This window comes from Bos mutus, chromosome 2 (genome assembly GCF_027580195.1).
Source record: "Bos mutus isolate GX-2022 chromosome 2, NWIPB_WYAK_1.1, whole genome shotgun sequence".
NCBI lineage: Eukaryota > Metazoa > Chordata > Mammalia > Artiodactyla > Bovidae > Bos > Bos mutus.
In genome coordinates this window covers 22,955,891-22,976,866 of record NC_091618.1, presented here as the reverse complement: position 1 = coordinate 22,976,866, position 20,976 = coordinate 22,955,891, and the positions used below count along the sequence as shown (strand labels likewise).

Here is a 20,976-nt window from a genome sequence, read left to right as displayed (position 1 = left end):
ATTCAATGTCAGGACTCAAAGTGTCAATAAATAAAATGCAGCATTTGTGTTTTTTTGTGATTTTGACATCTCATAAAAAGAATCCAACAGCTTAGTTTATTCCCAATTCTTTAAAAAAAGTCCACAATGCATTTCTTACTTTCATTTGCTTGTCTCCATTAGCAAAATTATTGGTAATAGCAAGGGAATGCTGAAAACGAGAGCCTCCAATCCCAGCATCAGCTATTAACTGGCTTACGGCCTTGATGAGCTGAAAGAGAAAACAAAAATGGAGCCTCAAAAGTAAGTAACTCCAAAATAGTAGGTGTAAAGAAAACCATTGACTTGGGTGGATGTATCATGAATATACCCCTGTAGGCCCAACGAATGTGCTCAGAATCTGGTGGAATTTGGCATCCTAGAAATAGTCATGGTTTCTCAAGTTGTATATTCTATTATCAGTGGTCTGCAACCTTTTCGGCCCCAGGGACCAGTTTTGTGGAAGACAGGGGCAGGGGGGATGGTTTTGGGATGATCCAAGTAACTACATCTACTGTGCACTTTATTTCTATTATTACTACATTGTAATACATAATGAAGTAACTATATAGCTCACCATAATGCAGAATCAGTGAGAGCCCTGAGTGTGAGCTCAGGTAGTAAGGGGAGCGATAGGGAGTGATTGTAAATACAGATGTAGCTTCACTTGCTTGCTTTCCCCTCAATTCCTGCTTTGTGGCCCAGTTCCTAACAGGCCATCGACCAAACTGGGGTTGGGGACCTCTGTTCCATATGATTCTATTTATTCCCTGGCAGAAAAAAGGAAAAGTACAAGTGGAATTATGGACTTTGCTAATTTCTGTCCAGCTGCCCTCTTTCTGTGAATCAGAACTGAGTGTGATGAGCATCCTTAAAGAGGAATCTGATGAAGGAATGGGGATCTGGTTGCCCTGGAAACAGGAAGCTTGTATCAATGCTGAAACAGATGAGTGGTTTTAACAACATTAATGAAAACTGGCAGCACTTACTTGTAAGTGCGACCGTACAATTGACTTCTGCTTGTTAAATTCAAAATTCTTCCTCATAAAGAAGTATAGAAGTGCTGATGCTTCCATCTGAGTTGACCGCGACCTGTGGTTACAGCATTTTAGGACTTCATAGCAGAATGATCCACACAGGTCAGCAGGCCCTTGGAAAAATGCTGAAGGAAACTATGGAGACAGAAGTGCTGGTGAAATGAGCAAATTCCTTCATTTCGCTCTGTTCATTCTCATATTTGAAAATTCCTTAGAACAAAACCCTTTTTTTTTTTTTTTAAACCTAGACTTTTTCTACCATTTGTAGGTGGAAGAAGATATAATTTTATTTACCTAAGTCGATGCTAGTATTGGGGCTTTCCTGGTAGCCCAGTGGTAAAGAATCCACCTGCCAATGCAGAAGATGCAGGTTTGATCTCTGGGTCAGAAAGATTCCCTGGAGGAGGAAATGGCAACCCACTTCCTGGGAATTCTTGCCTGGGAAATCCCATGGCCAAGAAGCCTGGCAGGGTACAGTCCATGGGGTCACAAAAGAGTCGGACATGACTGAGTGACTAAATAACATGTTGTAAGTATCCTTTGCATCAATAATGGATGATTACTCAAAGAAACAGAATGAGAGCTTTGAGATAGTTTCTATTCACTCAACATTGTAAAGCCACAGGTCCTCAAAGGGGACTCTTTTGAAGTGGAACGATTTAAAATCACAGTTGATGGTGTATATTTTACCTAACTCTCTGCCACAAACACTGAGAACCCAAAGAATTGGAAGCCAAATGCCAATTTTATTCCCTTTTTATATCCAGAAGATAGGCCGTCAAGGCTGTGAACTTATTCTGAGACCATGAATCAGTCTAATAAAACCAAATAAATCAACATAGAATCAAACAACCCTTCTTTCCACCCTACTGAGAGACGTAAGGATTAATGCTTGTTTATTGTCAGTAATGGGTGTCCCTGGTGGCTCAGATGGTGGTGAATCTGCATGCAATGCAGAAGACCTGGGTTTAATCCCTGGGGTCAGGAGGATCCCTCAGAGAATGGCTTGGCAACCCACTACACTATTCTTGCCTGAAGAATTTCATGGACAGAGGAGCCTGGCCGGCTACAGTCCATGGGGTCACAAAGAGTCGGACACACTGAGTGACTAACACTTTCAGTGTCAGTAATAAACACTTCACTGAGCTCTCCAAGGAACCTGGACTCTTACCTTGCACACAAACAGCCTCAACGAGGCAAACACATGCTTCAGTGCAGTAGCTGATTGGTTGACTTGGAAAAAGAGCATGTAGGTGTCAAAGACCCTTTTCATCATTGAATTCTGACATTCAGATTGTTGGAGTTGTCTCTGGAAATTCAACACAGCACTTATTTAGGATGAGTGGAAGGACACCAGTATTCTTTCAAAAAATATTTTCTCTGGACCAGCTATGAGATGGTTAGATAGAATCACCAACTCAATGGACATGAACCTGGGCAAACTTCGGGAGATAGTGAGGTACAGGGAGGCTTGGTATGCTGTAGTTCACGGGGTCACAAAGAGTTGGACATAACTTAGCAACTCAACAACAGCAATCTGCTATGTGATAGGCATGATTTTGGATGCTGGAAATGAACTGCAAAATAAGAAGGTCTTATTCTTGTTCCCAATGAAACATATATACAGCAGTGACTGAAAAAAGTTACCAAATAAAAAAACAGAGTAGAAGGATAATAGGAAGGAAAGTAAATGCTTTGGGTCGGGGGTAGGATTACTTTATGTAGGATGGTTAAGACTCCTCTAATGGTTGAATTGACAGGTGAGCTGAAAAAGTCAGCCCTGGCCAGATCTGGGAGGACTGTCCGAGTAAGAAACAAAAGTTGGTGCCAGGGACTTGAGCTGAAAAGGAGCTTGTGAGTTCAAGGTGGAGAAAAACTTGCTGTGTAGCCTAAGCATGGTGAGTCAGGATGCAGTCAGGAGAGAGGTAGATGAAGAGGTCATAGACAGGCGGGTCCTCGAAGGCACTGATAGAAGAGTCTGTAAGGTGTACGGGATTTGACTGACATTTCCACTGAGCAATAAAGGATTAAAACATGGATTTTGATTTTTCTACCATCATGCTGACTTTTAACTTGAACGTAGGACTTTCTTGGTACAATCATTCTGTTTCGTGTAGTCTTTATTCTACCAATTCAACTTTTTCTAATTAAACCCTTAACATTCAAAAGCTCATTAGGTTGAGCTGAAGTTTTTAATAACTTCATTGAGGTTTTAACTGACATACAAATTCTATAGTTCATATTTTATAAAATTGTATTTAAAAGGAATTATATAAAACATGCTCTGTTTGGCTTCTTTTACTGAGCATAACTGAGCAGTATCCTACTGTATGGCTATATCACTGTTTTAGAAAATCCATTCACCTGCTGATGTACATTTGGGTTGTTTCCAGTGTTTAATTATTAAAAACAAAGATTCTATGAATATTCATGTATAAAGCTTTGTGTGAGCAAACACTTATTTTTCCTGGGTAAATCCTTAGAATTGGAATGGCTGGTCACATGATAGATTCTGTTTAATTTTTTATTTCAGCATATTGTTTTTCAAGGTGTTTGTACCATTTTGCATTTCCACCACCAGTGAATGAGACTTCCAGTTTCTCCATATTCTTGCCAAAACTTTTTAACTGTAGCCATTCTAAGAGCTGGTAGTGGTATCATTTCACCAAAGATCTACAGATGGTAAGTAAGCACTCAAAAAGATGCTCAACGTTATCACTTGGTTTTCTCTAGCTGTTAAGTCTGTTTATCTGTTGTATCTAGTTGAATCATTTGTCTCTCCCTCTGATACTGAAAACGTAGGGTCACCTTCTCACTCAGCCCAGCTTGCCTGACATAAAACAGGAGAAACAAGGAAGAAAGAAGTGTCTATTATTGGAAAATAATGAAATGTCTGTGTGTATATCAGCTATGCATTTGCCAACTTCTGATGAATTCTAAAGCATCACTATGAACAGAGCTAGTGGAGACGATGGAATTCCAGTTGAGCTATTTCAAATCTTGAAAGATGATGCTATGAAAGTGCTGCACTCAATATGTCAGCAAATTTGGAAAACTCAGCAGTGGTCACAGGACTGGAAAAGGTCACTTTTCATTCCAATCCCAAAGAAAGGCAATGCCAAAGAATGCTCAAACTATCGCACAATAGCACTCATCTCACACGCTAGTTAAGTGATACTTAAAATTCTCCAAGCCAGGCTTCAGCAATACGTGAACTGTGAACTTCCAGATGTTCAAGCTGGTTTTAGAAAAGGGAGAGGAACCAGAGATCAAATTGCCAACATCTATTGGATCATCAAAAAAGCAAGAGAGTTCCAGAAAAACATCTATTTCTGCTTTATTGATTATGCCAAAGCCTTTGACTGTGTGGGTCACAACAAATTGTGGAAAATTCTTCAAGACATGGGAATACCAGACCACCTGACTTGCCACTTGAGAAACCTGTATACAGGTCAGGAAGCAACAGTTAGAACTGGACATGGAACAACAGACTGGTTCCAAACAGGAAAATATATTTAACTTATATGCAGAGTACATCATGAGAAACACTGGGCTGGAGGAAGCACAACCTGGAATCAAGATTGCCAGGAGAAATATCAATAACCTCAGATATGCAGATGACACCACCCGTATGGCAGAAAGTGAAGAAAAACTAAAGAGCCTCTTGATGAAAGAGAAAGAGGAGAGTGAAAAAGTTGGCTTAAAACTCAACATTCAGAAAACTAAGATCATGGGATCTGGTCCCATCATGGCAAATGGGGAAACAGTGGAAACAGTGGCTGACTTTATTTTGGGGGGCTCCAAAATCACTGCAGATGGTGATTGCAGCCATGAAATTAAAAGACACTTACTCCTTGGAAGGAAAGTTACCACCAACCTAGACAGCATATTAAAAAACAGAGACATTACTTTGTCAACAAAGGTCCATCTAGTCAAGGCTATGGTTTTTCCAGTAGTCATGTATGGATGTGAGAGTTGGACTATAAAGAAAGCTGAGCGCCGAAGAATTGATGCTTTTGAACTGCGGTGTTGGAGAAGACTCTTGAGAGTCCCTTGGACTGCAAGGAGATCCAGCCAGTCCATCCTAAAGGAGATCAGTCCTGGGTGTTCATTGGAAGGACTGATGTTGAAGTTGAAACTCCAATACTTTGGCCACCTGATGTGAAGAGCTGACTCATTGGAAAAGACCCTGATGCTGGGAAAGATTGAAGGCAGGAGGAGAAGGGGATGACAGAGGATGAGATGGTTGGATGGCATCACCGACTAAATGGACATGGGTTTGGGTGGACTCTGGGAGTTGGTGACAGACAGGGAGGCATGGTGTGCTGCGGTTCATGGGGTCACAAAGAGTCAGACACCACTGAGTGACTGAACTGAACTGATGAATTCTGAATCTCATCTTTAAGATGCTTTCCACTCACAGGTTGATTTATGGAAGGTTAATGGGTTTCATTAAATGTCTTAAAAACATGTTCTTGACTTCACATGACTTTTCCATCTTTAGTTTTGTCATGTTGCAGAAGATGCTGTGGTCACACTCACCTGGTGGACCTGAGTGAAGAGGGCCAGCAGGTCTAGAATAGTCAGGCAAACCTCTGTAGCAATGTTGGCCTCCGTGTCCACGTGGTGCACAATGTCTATTTCATTAGAGTTGCCTACAAAGTCCAAAGTAGAAAACAGCATAAAGGTCTGAGACAAGTCTTTGTACCCTATTAAAAACTTTCTTCTATTGCAACCTAGTCATATACAACATATATACAATATGGACAATGTGGATACAATATACAACCTATGTATAGACACACAATCTTCACTGGTGTTTTGATGAGTAATTTAGTAAATCAAAATGCTTACATTTATTCAATTTCTTTATCGGCTGAAGCAAGAATACTAGACAGAGTTTTTAGTGGATGCTATAGACTGAATATGTGTTTCCCCCAAAATTCATATTGTTGTTGCTGTTGAGTCATTAAGTCATGTCTGACTCTTGGTAACCCCATGGACTGTGGCACATCAGACTTCCCCACCCTTCACTATCTCCCGAAGTGTGCTCTCACTCATGTCCCTTGAGTCAGAACAGTATGAAAAAGCAAATAGATCAAAGCCCTAATCCACAATGTGATGGTATGTGAAGGTGGAGTCTTTGAAAAGTAATTAGATTATGAGAATGGAGCCCTCATGATTGGGATTAATGCCCTTTTAAAAAGAGATACCAGAGGGATCATCTCTATCTCTACCATGTAAGGACACAGCAAGAAGGTAGCCATTTGCAAGGCAGGTTTCTACCAGACATCAAATCTGCTAGCACCTTGATCTTGGATCTCCTACCCTCTAGAACTAGGAGAAGTAAATATTTTTTATTTAAGCTACGCAGTCTGATGCATCTTGTTTTAGTAGCTTGAACCAATGAAGACAGTGTGTGTGCCCTTTTCATTGGTCAGGTATGGAGTTTCTAAAGAATCAGAGTAGTCTGTTCTTTATTTCCCACTTCTTTTCCATTGGTTCAGCTGTCAGTATAGTCATATTTCCTCCATAATTAGTCTGGGTCAAGTTTTATGCTCCAGGTTAACAGATCAAATGTAGAGTCTGAGTGGATGATCTGCACGAATGACCTCTTCAGAAAGGTACTAAATGTATTTACAGGTTAAGGCAAATACTGTCAAATAGCTAACTTTGGTCATGTGTCCATAATCAAGCACACTTACATGATATGAAAGGACTGGATCTCGTTTTTTACCTCATTCACACCTAGAATGTGTGCAGCACTGGATTCAAGATGGCATGCCTGCTGCTTCTAGGACACAGGCAACTTTTTCCTCTTCCCAGAGGGATAATAATCAGGTTGAGAGAGGCCACCATAACTCTCACGATGCCAGAGTCCCTTGGTTCCCCAGTGAGGGATCCCACCCATGCCCCGTGCAGTGGGAGCACAGAGTCCTTACCACTGGAACAACAGGGAAGTCCCACAACACCACGTTTTTAAACCACTCCCTGCTGATTGGAGAAGGAAACGGCAGCCCACTCCAGTGTTCTTGCCCGGAGAATCCCAGGGACGGGCGAGCCTGCTGGGCTGCCGTCTATGGGGTCGCACAGAGTCGGACACGACTGAAGCGACTTAGCAGCAGCAGTAGCAGCTGATTCTCTCCTCAGGAACATTCTCAGGGCTACAGCAAGCCTGAAAACCAGTGGTCTGAGGGGCACAGCAACATTCCCTACATTCTGAAACAATGAATTTATTTCCTGCACATGTCTAGAGAAAAACGATAACCATCTTGTTGCTATTGTTTCTGGTTTACTTACTGGTCATGGTATTGTCTAACATCTGGAGGAGTTTGGGGTTAGAAAGTGCATTTTTGCCTCGAATTATTGGTAAAGTTTGTGATCTGTGCTGCTTCTGTCCTTCATGACTGGAAGTGGTGTGCATCCTGGAAATGAAATAAGAAAAATGGTTAAAGTCATAGGGATATGAAAACCAAATGTTTTTTTCAAATTCTCTTGATTGTGTCATATTAACATTTTTTGTGAAAAATGAGACTTTTTATGAAAAACCATTAATTATGGGGTGACACGATGACAGAAATTTAAAAGTACTTTTGGAGAAATTTTATTTAAGCCAAAAAAAGGTTCAGAATGATAATAGATACTAAAGGATAGTGAGTTTCCCAGGTGGCGCTAGTAGTAAAGAATTCATCTGCCAAAATAATAGATACAGAATTAAATTCTGCACAATCATATTCACTATTATTTAATGAAATCATGGGATTCCATAGATGTTATGCTGGCTATTGGTTGCTTAGAAAGGCATAGTGATAAACATTTATAAAGTACAATACTACATAACTCAATTGGTATCAATTATTTTTAGGGGGTAAAATATAAAAAAGTAAAATTTGGTCTGAAACAACTCTTTGACTCTTACTTCTTAGTATTTGGAGGAAGAGATACTGAAGAGTGAAGTCTCAAAAAGAAGCAATGGTTTTCTCTTTGTCTTACTTCTCAAGGCTTATTTGATTCTGGCTAAATCAAGTGCTCTGAGTGGATCGGGGCCCAGGAAATCTGACTTTGGTTTTTAGTAGCCAAGAGAGTCTGGGTCATTTCTGCAGCTATAGGGAATAATGGGTTTGGGGCTATATGGCTTAAACTTTGGGACTGAATTACTTTGTCTCCTTCTGTCTGTAACTGCTGGGAAAAGCCATGGTTTTGGGGAAAAAATCAGGAGGTGTTCAGGGAGGACCCTGAAATCTAACTTACCAGACAGCCTCTAAACTGTAGTGACCTCAGCTGGGTTACGATCGTCATTAAAGTCATTGTTTATGGTCCTCTCTCCTACTACCAATTGCCAAAACATGCCCATTACATTTTTTATTTGCTTTCTCATAAGGGGGCCACTCAAGTGGTCCCCATGGATAAAGAGGCAAAATTTATTCTATGATTTATTAGCCGTTTACTACTTCCATATTACTTTCTAAAATTCTTTCTAAAATACAGCCATTTTCATATTGTATATCATCATGATACCTCTGGGAAGAATAAATCAAGCTGGAGAAAACTTCAGCAAAGAGTTTGGATTGACTAGACCCAGAGGAGCTTTAAGGTAGCATTTCAGGCTAATGTTTTCTGTAGGGTAGTTTATGAGGGGTGACCCTGGGTTTTTTATGCTAGTTAAATCAGTCTGATGACTAAAAAACTAACATGAGCTTATGGGGCCAGATATGCTTCCTTATTGCCTTTGACCCTTAAAAAAACTACATTAAACTCTAAGAATATGGTTAAATTATTAAAATTACTGAAAGGAAAGGGGAGATACGACCTCACAGTTTACTTTGTCACCAAGAGATTAGCAAACATGAAAATAGTCATTGATTGGAATTATATCTTTCCAGGCTTAAAAAAATTAAGATACTCATTGACCCTATGCAAGAATCCACCGGCCAATGCAGGAGACACCAGAGACCACGTTCAATCTGTGGATTGGGAAGATGCCCTGGAAAAGGAAATGGCAACCTATTCCAGTATTCTTGCCTGGGAAATCCCATGGACAGAGGAACCCGACATGCTACAGTCCCTAGGGTCACAGACTCGGACATGACTGAGCACACAACAACAACACAAGGCATTGTACAGTAATATACTGTACATAAATAAGGTCACATAAATAAGGCGTAATTCTTGCTTCTTAGGTCTTTACAAGTTAGTGGGCCAGATAGGGAAGTACTTACAAGGTTTCCTCTTAGAAACATACAGAGTTATTTGAAATCTGTGTCTGGCTTGAAATATACATATAAGTATTGGAGAAGGAAATGGCAACCCACTCCAGTGTTCTTGCCTGGAGAATCCCAGGGATGGGGGAGCCTGGTGGGCTGCCGTCTATGGAGTCGCACAGAGTTGGACACGACTTAGCAGCAGCAAGTGTAAGTAAGTGAAGTCACTCAGTTGTGTCCAACTCTTTGCAACCCCACGGACAGTAGCCTACCAGGCTCCTCTGTTTATGGAATTTTCCAGGCAAGAGTACTGGAGTGGGTCGCCATTTCCTTCTCCAGGGGATCTTCTTGACCCAGGGATCAAACCCAGGTCTTCGGCACTGCAGGCAGACACTATTCCGTCTGAGCCACCAGGGAATATTTCATATGTATAAAATATACATATATATATATACACACACACACACATGCATGTGTGTGTGTGTACATAGTGTGTGTATCCACACTCTCTCTATATATATGCATGTGTATGTGCTAAATTGCTTCAGTCATGCCCCACTCTGTGACCCTATAGACTGTAGCCCCCCAGGCTCCCCTGTCCATGGGATTCTCCAGGCAGGAATACTGGAGTGGGCTGCCATGTCCTCCTCCAGGCAATCTTCTCAGGGATTTAACCCGCGCCTCCTTTGGCTCCTGCATTGCAGGCGGATTCTTGACCACTGAGCCACTGGAGAAGCCCAATACACACACACACATATACACATCCATGTACACTCACAATATAATTTTAAATATCAAGCAAATGTGACAGTACCATTGTGACAAAAGGCTAGAAGTCTGGCAGGATGGATTAGATCCTTTGAGAGTTCCATTGTTCTGGGTGGACTGCACGAATTTAAACGCAGCAGCAATTTTTCTGCAAGGAAAACTGAAGTTTTAATCTTAGCTCAGTGTTTGCAACTGATATATAAACAAAAAATGGCAACTGACAAAAGATTACTGGACAATGAAATCTTTCATATGTTATAAAAAAAAAAAAACCACTTTTTTCCAGAAGAAAACCACATTTTCTTCTGGAAATGGGAAATTGAGGGTTTAGGGAATGTGCTGGGGCGGGGGCGGGGCACTGCTGTCTCTTATGGGAAAGGATGAGAGCACAGTTATTCCAGATTAATTTTTTTTTTTTTAGTATATTGGAAGTATTTTCTTAAATATGCATCTTCTAAGTTACATTCATATGAAGACAAATGGGTTGAAAAGCTACATGAAATGTGGTTTCCTTTCAGAAATGTGTGTTTTGTACTTTTTCTTTGGACAACATTAACTATTTTTGGATCTACTATGGGTATAGTATAATCATCAAACATGCTTTGCTTAATGTGAAGCTTCAGTTTTAAAACTAAAAAAAAAAAAAAAAAAAACAACTAAAACTTCACATTAAGCAAAGCATTGTTTAATGATTACACTATACCCATAATAGATCAAAGAACAGTTAATGTTGTCCGAATAAAAAGCACAAACACACATTTCTGAAAGGAAACCACATTTCATGTAGCTTTTCAACCAATATGTCTTCATATGAATGTAACTTAGAAGATGCATATTTAAGAAAATACTTCCAATATACTAAAAAAAAAAAAGTTAATCTGGAGTGTAATCATCAAACATGCTTTACTTAATATGAGGTCAACCTTAAAATCCTATTTGCATTTTAAGATTTCTAACACACACACATATGACTCTTTTCAAAAGATCAGACTATGATTCTTTTCATGATTCTTTTCAAAAGATCAGACTAATCTTTTGGAGTTTAAAATGATTACCTTATTATGTTCCGTTTCCCTAGATATCTGAAATTTTGAAGACAGACGCTAGAAGGGAAAAAAACAAGTCACATTCTAATTATTCATACCTTTTTATCTATACAAAGTGTTCATCCAAGTGCACTAAAAGACAAATACAGTTTTCTTTAGATAGTTTATGCATTATTATTGACAGATTATTCACCATATGATACTTAGAATGAAAAATGGTATACTAAAATCATTTGAAGGTTCTAGAAAAAAAGTCTTAAGTAATCAACTCTAAAACTTACTCCAAGATGCTGAAGAAGTCAGACACCTCTGGACTGGGGGCTCTTTGCCAGTAGGCAATCAGAGTCTCTGAAAGGAAACACCAAATAGCATGAGACTCTTTGAAATTCAAAGTTTTTTCCTTTTTTCTTTTTAAATTTAATTTTAAAGAGCTCTCTTTACCCTCCGAAATTGTTTTCATAATGTGCAGAAAGCACATGAGAAGACTCCTGGTTTCTGCTTGATCTAGCTTGTCAAATCGAAGAGTTGAGCCTATCAAAGATAAGGGTCTTGGGATCTAGGGATGAAAGAAACAACAAGGATTGAGGAGGAGGAGACAGCTGACTTGTAACGTGCTTGGGAAGGTTGGGAGGGAAGTCATACCTTTTCACAGTTGTCAGTCTTCTCACTGCTCTTCTCAGTGGTACTTGGGTTGGAGTCAAGACTTGCTAACGAAGCTCTGGAATCAGCATGTGTTACTGTAGAAATAGCTATTGATGAAAATGCTGTAAACACAAGCCACAGCACACAAGACGGTAATGAGATGCATGGGCGTGCACACACACACACAACGCTAAAATGAACCAAAAAGATGCTGATCATTCAGGTATTGTGGAAAGCCTGACACAATAGAGTCTGGGATCGGCATGAAAGACGTGCAACTTTTAAAATATTATTTTAACAGCCATGCCAGTATGAAGGATTTAAGAACATTTAGACCATTATAACTGGAAATAAAGCGTGCTCCTTTGATTTCTTACAAAGCTTTTTAAAGAACGTTTCTGTTTTAAAATGCTTAATAAAAGTTCTTAAGGATGCTTTGGAGGAAGCAGCTTTCAATTTTTGACAGTTTGTAAGAAATTAAGATGACATTTCCAAAATAGTTCTTAAAAACAATCTTTGAAGTGGAAGGGCTATTATATTTTAAAAGGCTGTATGCAATGAAAACATCAAGATTGTTTTCAGAATGAAACAATTTGATGACATCGGAGTAGACTGCTTCTTAATCCAAGTAGAAATGAACACTAAGTAGAAGAGGAAGTTGTTGGATGACATTCAGAGAAACATGTAACAAGACTCTTTAGCTATATAAATGTAGAATACTTTGCCTCATACATTATGTACAATGGATGAGTGGGTAAAAAGCACAGTGATATACAATGTAAACACAGATGAGTGTTAAACACCATTGTCTGGAAGGTCTGAAGTACCTGCTATAGAATTTAAAACATCTTTAGAAAATGATGTGTCTGCAGAGTTGGCATGTTTCATAGCTGACTGGGTGTGGAATCCTCCGTTGGTACTGAGGTCGTCTCTAGACCCCTGGATTCAAAGCACAGAAGAGATTAGTGGGAATTAACATATTTCAACATCATAAACCTACAAATGTTTTCTTCATTACATTTTCAATTAGATGATAAGAGATTTGATTTTTTATATTTTTGCAAAATCTTCTGCCTAAGTAGGCAATGAAAGTGAATACTGTCAAACCATAATCTTAGCCACAATTTGGTTTCTTATGTGATTTTTAAATTTTTAAACAATGTAGTGGAAACTTTTTCAGATATAGATTAAATCAGGGGTCCCCAATCTTTTTGGCATCTTTCAGTTTTGTGGAAGAAAGTTTTTCCACAGACCGAGGGAGGAAGGATGGTTTGGAGATGATTCAAACATGTTACATTTATTGTCCATTTTATTTCTACTATTATTACATCAGCTCCACTTCAGATCATCAGGCATTAGATCCCAGCAGTTGGGGACTCCTGGACTAAATGACTATAATGGTGATTGATAAGTTCACTGATTTTAAAAATTTTTTAATTGAACTATAATTGATGTACAATATTATATGTTATAAGTATAGAACATAGGGATTCACAGTTTTAAAGGTTATCCTCCATTTACAGTTATAATAAAATACTGGCTACATTCCCCATGTTGTACAATATATCCTTATAGCTTATAAAATTATAATAATTTTATATGTAACACTTATACCTCTTAACCCCTATTCCTATGGCTCTTCCTTCGCCCTACTGGTAATCACTAGGTTGTTGTCTATATCTGTGAGTCTGCTTCTTTTTTCTGTCATATTCTCTAGTTTGTTGTATTTTTTAGATTCCACTTGTAAGTAGTGTCATAAATTCATTGACTGGATTATCACTATTATCATGGATTTTTAAATGTATATTATTATTAAAAACTAGATGTTAGGTACTTATAATGTGCCAGTCTCTATGATGCATGTTTTCTATTACACATTTAATCCTCCTAAGAACCCTGCGACAGAGGTATTCTGTTCCATTTTATAAAAGAGGAAAAAGTTGAATAGCTTACTGAAGGTTACATAGATGGTAACTGGTCCAAGGTCAAAAAAAATTCCAGACACAGTTCCTAGCTTCTAGACACCATATAAACACCTCAAAACACCTACATTAATGCATATATATGGAATCTAGAAAAATGGTACAGATGAACCTATATGCAGGGTGGGAACAGAGATGCAGATGTAGAGAATGGATGTGTGGACACAGGAGGGATGGGGAAGGAGAGGGTGAAAAGAACTGAGAAAGTACATCCAAGCCACAAGGAAAGCCCCTTATGTCCACTCCCGTGTGCAACACAGATAGCTAGATGGCTGCTGTATATATAACACAGGCAGCTGAGCCCAGTGCTCTGTGGTGACCTGGGCGAAATGAAAGGCTTGGGTGGGAGGGAGGTCTACCAGGGAGGGAATACATGTATGCATATGGCTGATATACTTCACTGTACCGCGGAAAGTAACACAACAGTGTAAAGCAGTTACACTGCAATAAAAAAAAAGATAAAAAACCAAAATCAAACGCCTGCTTCCCCCCACCAAAATACCACCTAGCAAAAAGCACTGTTCTGTTTAATCCTTAGTTTGCTCACATTTAGGGAAAAATGGTTATCAAGGCCAAAAATATATAAAAAAAGGCAAACTCTTTATTAAAATAGACACTTGGAATATTATGCAAACTTACCTGATTTGATGTATTGACAGTAAAAGGATACAGGTCCTTCAGGTAAATCCTTGGCATATTGTCCAGAAGCATGCCATAGAGGGGCATGTATAAACTGGCTATCTGGGCCTGCTTTTCCTAGGTAGAAAAGGAGTCAAAAGAAATGATTCACATAAAAATCGATAGACTCGTAGGTTTGATAGGCACTTAATGCAGTGAACCATTAAATGGTGCTTAGGGAAGGGAGAAAGAAAGACCACTTACTGGTTCTCTGTATCGATCATCAAATGAATGCTTAGCCATTAGGTTTTTTAGGACAGCTAAAGCCAAGTGCCTGATATCTTGATCTTCTTGCAGAGCAAAGCCAACTTCTCGGAGCAGAATTCCAATTAAGAAGTGTTTGCGGCAAAATTCATTCGTGACCGAATATTCAGGCATATCTTTGTGTGGAAGGTAAAGAGATCATGTTACTGAAAGTCAAATGATCACTTTACAATTAAGAGAAATGGAACAAACAACTATAAACCCTTATTGCTACTAGGAGGGATTCAGCAATGCAATCTTATATGAAAAATGTGAAGAGGGGCATTCAGTAAATACTGTTTATTCTTATCCAAAACAGAGCATGTGTGCATGCTGAGTCATTTCAGTCATGTTCAACTCTTTTGCAATCCCATGGACCATAGCCTGCCAGGCTCCTCTGTCCATGGGATTTTCCCAGCAAGAATACTGGCGTGGGTTGCCATTTCTTACTCTGGGGATCTTTCTGACCCAGGACTACATGTTAGGAATAATGAACTATTAGAACACTCCACATCATATCTGACCAGAAGTAAAGTAAACACATCGATTTTTTCCAGTCTGTGAAAATACTGCTGAAGGCAGAAGTTCAGGGAATGTGGAAGTTCAGGAAACTAACATCAAAGGGCTTAGGTTAAATTTTTTCACGAAATACTAATAGTGAGGAGCCAGAAATAAAACAAAACTTGCAAATTGCCCATTTATACCTAGAAAAAAATTTGCCCAGACTATTTCAAGTTATGAACTTTTCTGGGGTAAAAATAAACTGATATGATTCTAATGATCTCAATTTTGAGAGAAGGGTTAGAACCAGGCTGTGGCTTATTGATAGAAATATCATATAAAGATAGTTTCATTGAATAAGCATGTTATTACATATGATTGGGAACTTCACGTATGGTTACACTCTAAGGAAATTTCTGATGCTTTGGGAAACTAGAAAGAGTTCAAACTCTGGAGAATAGGGTATAAAAAAATTCAAACTAAGGAAGCATTTAATTATTTGTGATAAAAGAAAAGCTCACTCAACTTTTTGACTATTTTGATTAGATGATATTTGATATTTTTATATATTTGATTAGATGATATGACTATTAGCATCTAGAAACTGGAAATATGAAGTGTCTATACTCATCAATATTATCGAAACACAAAGTGGTTATTGATGCTGAGATAGTGTAATAGAAAATAAAAATCATTTACCTGATGCATGTAATTCTTGTATTGATTCTGAAGGTGTCAAAGGATCTGAATTTAATATAAATAAACAAAAAGTTCAGCTATATACATACTCAGATAAACACCATATTCATTAACTATGTGTAATTTATACTGAAAAATTAAAATACATTGTCTTAAAATACAAGTGAATCCCTTCAATAAAGCTTTGCTTTTCAAGACAAGGCTTTGGTTGTTTACTTCTTTTCTTAAGAAAGAACGTCATGAACAGAATTATTTTAATGCTTAGCCTTCTTCTTGAGCACTGTCTTTTCCTTCTATCAGAAATCTGCTTGCTATGAAACATGTTTTTATGTTTACTATTGATAATATCAGATCTACAAAGATACTACCAGGTCTCTAAGCTACTGATAAATAGTAAACAATCCCTTTTACTTATTGATAAATAGTAAACTATCCCTTCTCCAGGGTGAATTCCAGACCCAGGAATTGAACCGGGGTTTCCTGCATTGCAGGTGGATTCTTTACTAGCTGAGCTACTTGGGAAGTAAATAGTAAACAGATAATACAAATGACTAAAATAGATTTTGATCCCCTTGACTGTCTTAACCAGTCTGCCTAATGCAGTAATAACTTGGCAATAGTTACGAGGTTAATGTTCTTTGATTTACAAGCACCAATTGTATGGCTTTGTGGGCCTTCTCTTTGGTGAAAAAGAAAACATAAACAAAAATTGAGAAATACAGTGCTGTACTCTTTACCACATGCTATTATTTTCTGCATTTTAACCTGATTACCTGGGTCTAATGCCCATATGACAATTTCAGACAAAACTAAGACTGAGGAAACAGGAATACAAACAAAGAAGCTAAGGCAAACAAACAGATGTGTTCCCTTTGCAGGAACTGATAAAAGTCTGGGACTTATTACCTGGAATGTTGGCTGATCTTATGGGGAGACATAATGGAATAAAGTGTTCATGCTGACATACTTCTTGGAGAAAATCAAATTTATATTGGCATAAGGTCTAAAAAAGAGGCAAAAGAATGACTATTATTCACACACTAAGAAAGTTAATAGAAAATCTGCACTTGAATCTTATCTCTAAAAAGGAAGTGGAGTTACTTTTGTGTGACCACTGGGTCATTGTTAAGTTTAAAGGATTTTGTCCCCTCTCAGGTGGTAAATGTAGTCAGGCACCCTATTTTTGGAGATTGGTCAAGGCTTGTTCAGGAAGTGATTTCATTTGCAACCTACCTTGAGCTTCTATGGGATACAATCTTATTGAGTTCTATTTTTTCATTTCTTTTAGCATATAGCAAAATGTATTTATTCTGAGAAAAACAGTGCCTCACCACATGTGCTAAGATGTACAACTACACTCAGCTTGAAGAGCAGATCACTCCAAATCAACTTCTAAGATCCAGTGCTAAGGAGGACAATGGTGCAGAGAATCTAAACTTAAGAGTAAATCTCTCTCCATCTGCCGTTTATTCTGAGAGTACATCATTCCACCCCTTCCCTGCCCTTGCAAACAGGTCTGGCATCTCAATGTTTTGAGTAGGACAGTGATAAATGAAGTGCAGACATGATCCAAAGCAACTTAATACAACTGCATAAATGGGAACAATTAGCAACTCCATAACCATTCTATTTTTATTGTCATGCAAACTAAGTAATCAATTTTTAAGACTCAGCTTGTGTTCATTGTATTCACTAAAAACATCTAACAAAATAAAAATATATTTCATTTGCTCAGATACTTTAGAATCATAATTTGTGACAACTTTAGTCAGTAATTTAGAATACTGACATCTCAAACAAGGGTAGTATTTGACTTAATCCTTTGTACATCAAAGTGAAAAGGAACATAATTAAATTACACGGTGATCACTCTTCATTGAGTATGTTCCATTTGGTCTTTGATAAGATATATAATTTAGGGTCACTGGAATCATACCTAAAAGGATTTTCTGCAAATTTCTTGTGTAATTGGACCACTAATGAAGGACATTCTTTTTTAATTTATTTTTAAACTTTACATAATTGTATTAGTTTTGCCAAATATCAAAATGAATCCACCACAGGTATACATGTGTTCCCCATCCTGAACCCTCCTCCCTCCTCCCTCCCCATACCATCCCTCTGGGTCGTCCCAGTGCACTAGCCCCAAGCATCCAGTATCGTGCATCGAACCTGGACTGGCAACTCGTTTCATACATGATATTATACATGTTTCAATGCCATTTTCCCAAATCTTCCCACCCTCTCCCTCTGCAACAGAGTCCATAAGACTGTTCTATACATCAGTGTCTCTTTTGCTGTCTTGTACACAGGGTTATTGTTACCATCTTTCTAAATTCCATATATATGCGTTAGTATACTATATTGGTGTTTTTCTTTCTGGCTTACTTCACTCTGTATAATAGGCTCCAGTTTCATCCACCTCATTAGAACTGATTCAAATGTATTCTTTTTAATTGCTGAGTAATACTCCATTGTGTATATGTACCATTGCTTTCTTATCCATTCATCTGCTGATGGACATCTAGGTTGCTAGGTTGCATTCTTTTAAAAAATATTTACAGAAAGAACTAGATTTTCAAAACTGAATGACATATAATCATGCAGTTTTCCTAGCTAAATCTCCACAGCTAAAAAATAACATTCAGGCTCCTAAGCCTAACATGAAATGCTCCAAGAAGATCATTATTTACTTTTGGAATTTCTATATTTGTTTATTTCTATAAACATAAATATATTCTATTTCTATATTCGTAAATATATTTCTATATTCTTTCCCAATACCTAGATGACTTCTCTTGGGGACTTATTTTCCTCCCAATGGGGAAAGGTTAATGGGGAACTGTTAATTCAGGCGCCTTCTCTTTCACGTGACCCAAAGCAGACCAGTTACATGCTTCCTCTCTGGAGTGTAAATCTTTTTTAAAATTTTTTTATTGTAGTATAGTTGATTTATAATGTTGTGTTAGTTTCAGATGTACAGCAAAGTGGATCAGTTATTTTATATATATATATATATCCATTCTTTTAAGATTCTTTTCCCAAGTAGGTTATTACAGAATATTAACTAGAGTTCCCTGTGCTATACAGTAGGTCCATATTAGATATCTATTTTGTATTATTGCAATCTGTATATGTTCATCCCAATCTCTTATTTATCACATCCTCCCACATTTCCTCTTTGGTAACCATAAATTTGAGTGAGTCCATCTGTTTTTTAAATAAGTTTATTTGTATCTTAAAAAAATTAGATCCCACATAGAAGTTGTGTCGTATAGTATTAGTCTTTCTCTGTCTGACTTACTCCACTTAGACAATCTCGAAGTCCATCCACATTGCTGCAAATGACCTTATTTCATTTTTCATGGCCAAGTAATATTCCACGGTATACATGTAAGCAGTGTTAAGAGGGAGAAAATGGTCCCATTTCATTATTTAAGGAGCAGCAGACCTTGGCCCCAGGTTCATCCTTTGTGATTACTTTTCTGCCCTGGAAGTGCCTTGGTCTCCGCTCTTTTCCAAGCCTAGTTCTCCCAATATCCTTCCAATAAATTCCCTTTTACTCAAATTGGAGTAAGTTTCTGTTGGTTGCAACACAAAGAACCTTAATGCTTAATGATACAAGTTTCAGAGTCTGGCCCATTTCCAGTCTTATGTCCCTCTGGCATATGCTATATTATATAGCTCAGTGGTTCTCAAACTTGAAAGAACACAGAAATCACCTGAAGGTGATAAGAATCTTGCTGCATTCCAGATTTCTGGGCCCCACCTGCAGTAGCTCAGCTCTGAGATCACTGGTCTAGGAACCACACTTTGGGAACCACTGCTCGCTAGATATTAGTACTATTCCCTGTCTCCTGACACAGAGTCACTATTTATGTAAGGTGATCAACTGTTCCATTTTGCCCAAGACTGGAAATTTTCAGAGAAGTGGAACTTGCTAAAACCAAGACAGTCCTGGGAAAACCTGAGGAAGAAGAACTGCAGCTGGAATCACTCCTCTCACAGCCCACAAGAAACAGAAATGAAATGTGAACACTTTAACTCCACGCCCATTTGTTCCCCACGAAGGGAGGACTTGGGAGACTTGCTGAGATGACGAGCCATTTTAAAAGCCTGCCTTTCATTGTATAGAAATTGTTTTTTGATACAAATAATGGATAGGTTATTGTTTTAGACAGATTATACACAGAGACCAGTGTATTTATTTGTAATGCAACAGTTTAGAAAGCCATCACTCCTGAACATGGTTCTTACCTTGGGATCACCAGAGGAGAACATGCTGATGTAATTGTTAACCATCTTAAACACAAAACCCCGGTCCATAAATGTAAAGCAGCGCTAAAAAATAAATAAATAAATAAATAAATTCAGATGTTTTTATTTTAAGGATCATTAAAGCTGTTAGAAAAGATGATTAAAAATATTGATGCAAAATAACATTTCACTAAATGTCTTATATAATAAATGTTTGAACAATATCTACAATATGCTTAAGCATTCATCCACATATGGCAGCTAATTAAAATACCAGATACAGGACACACACCACAAAGTTACAAACCCATATTTATCATTTTTCATAAAACATCTCTTGGAGCTTTGCAATGAAATATTGCAAGCCCTTTCCTTTTAATATAGAAATTTTTAGCTTTTACTTGTCTTATTTTTTAACCACTTTTCTACATTTTATTATTGTTTTTTAATAGTTTTTTCCACAGTTCCTTAGGTGAAGATCATTTACTGTACAACATCTGGTAAGAACAGGGGCAGCAGAGACAGGTCAGGGAAACCTTTTGCAATCTCACTGGCCTCTTTCAATAGCTTTTCTTTTCAGCCAAGGCAGCTTGAATTTGAAGAGTGAAGGTAAAAGAGACTGAGATTTCTATCAGTGAGCTGCTCACTGTCTGTCTTACTCTGTCTTCACACTCTTGTAACTGTAATAAGGAGAGTCTTAAGCAGTAGGTAGCTTTAGAGGAGTCAGGCAAGCATTGCAAGTCAGCTCAGCATCTGCTCTCTATCCCAAAGACTAATGGCCATGTAACCAGTAACCAAGCTACGGGGGCCAGTTCCTGCACTGGAAAAGTGTGACGTGGGCATGGACTGTTTCCTGATGCAGCATCTTGGGCACTATAGTAGATTAGCTTATGGAGGTCATCAC

The 20,976-nt window shown here is 38.1% G+C and overlaps 1 protein-coding gene across 7 annotated transcripts in view; it reads right to left on the bottom strand.

Moving 5' to 3' along the window:
- The window catches only part of DOCK10 (dedicator of cytokinesis 10), a 304,771-nt gene that overhangs the window by 29,975 nt on the left and 253,820 nt on the right, over positions 1-20,976 (bottom strand). For 6 of the 7 annotated variants that reach the window (XM_070385816.1, XM_070385833.1, XM_070385802.1 and 3 more), the window contains exons 29-44: positions 20,073-20,156; positions 16,722-16,818; positions 15,816-15,860; positions 14,577-14,752; positions 14,334-14,450; positions 12,540-12,651; positions 11,713-11,834; positions 11,512-11,626; positions 11,352-11,418; positions 11,080-11,127; positions 10,071-10,172; positions 7,356-7,480; positions 5,598-5,710; positions 2,227-2,364; positions 1,008-1,190; positions 140-250 (exon numbers count right to left, since the gene is read on the bottom strand). In XM_070385816.1, the coding sequence (XP_070241917.1) occupies positions 140-250; positions 1,008-1,190; positions 2,227-2,364; positions 5,598-5,710; positions 7,356-7,480; positions 10,071-10,172; positions 11,080-11,127; positions 11,352-11,418; positions 11,512-11,626; positions 11,713-11,834; positions 12,540-12,651; positions 14,334-14,450; positions 14,577-14,752; positions 15,816-15,860; positions 16,722-16,818; positions 20,073-20,156 (1,755 nt within the window). The remainder of the gene's footprint in view (positions 1-139; positions 251-1,007; positions 1,191-2,226; positions 2,365-5,597; positions 5,711-7,355; positions 7,481-10,070; positions 10,173-11,079; positions 11,128-11,351; positions 11,419-11,511; positions 11,627-11,712; positions 11,835-12,539; positions 12,652-14,333; positions 14,451-14,576; positions 14,753-15,815; positions 15,861-16,721; positions 16,819-20,072; positions 20,157-20,976) is intronic. The other variant, XM_070385809.1, reaches the window with a different exon arrangement.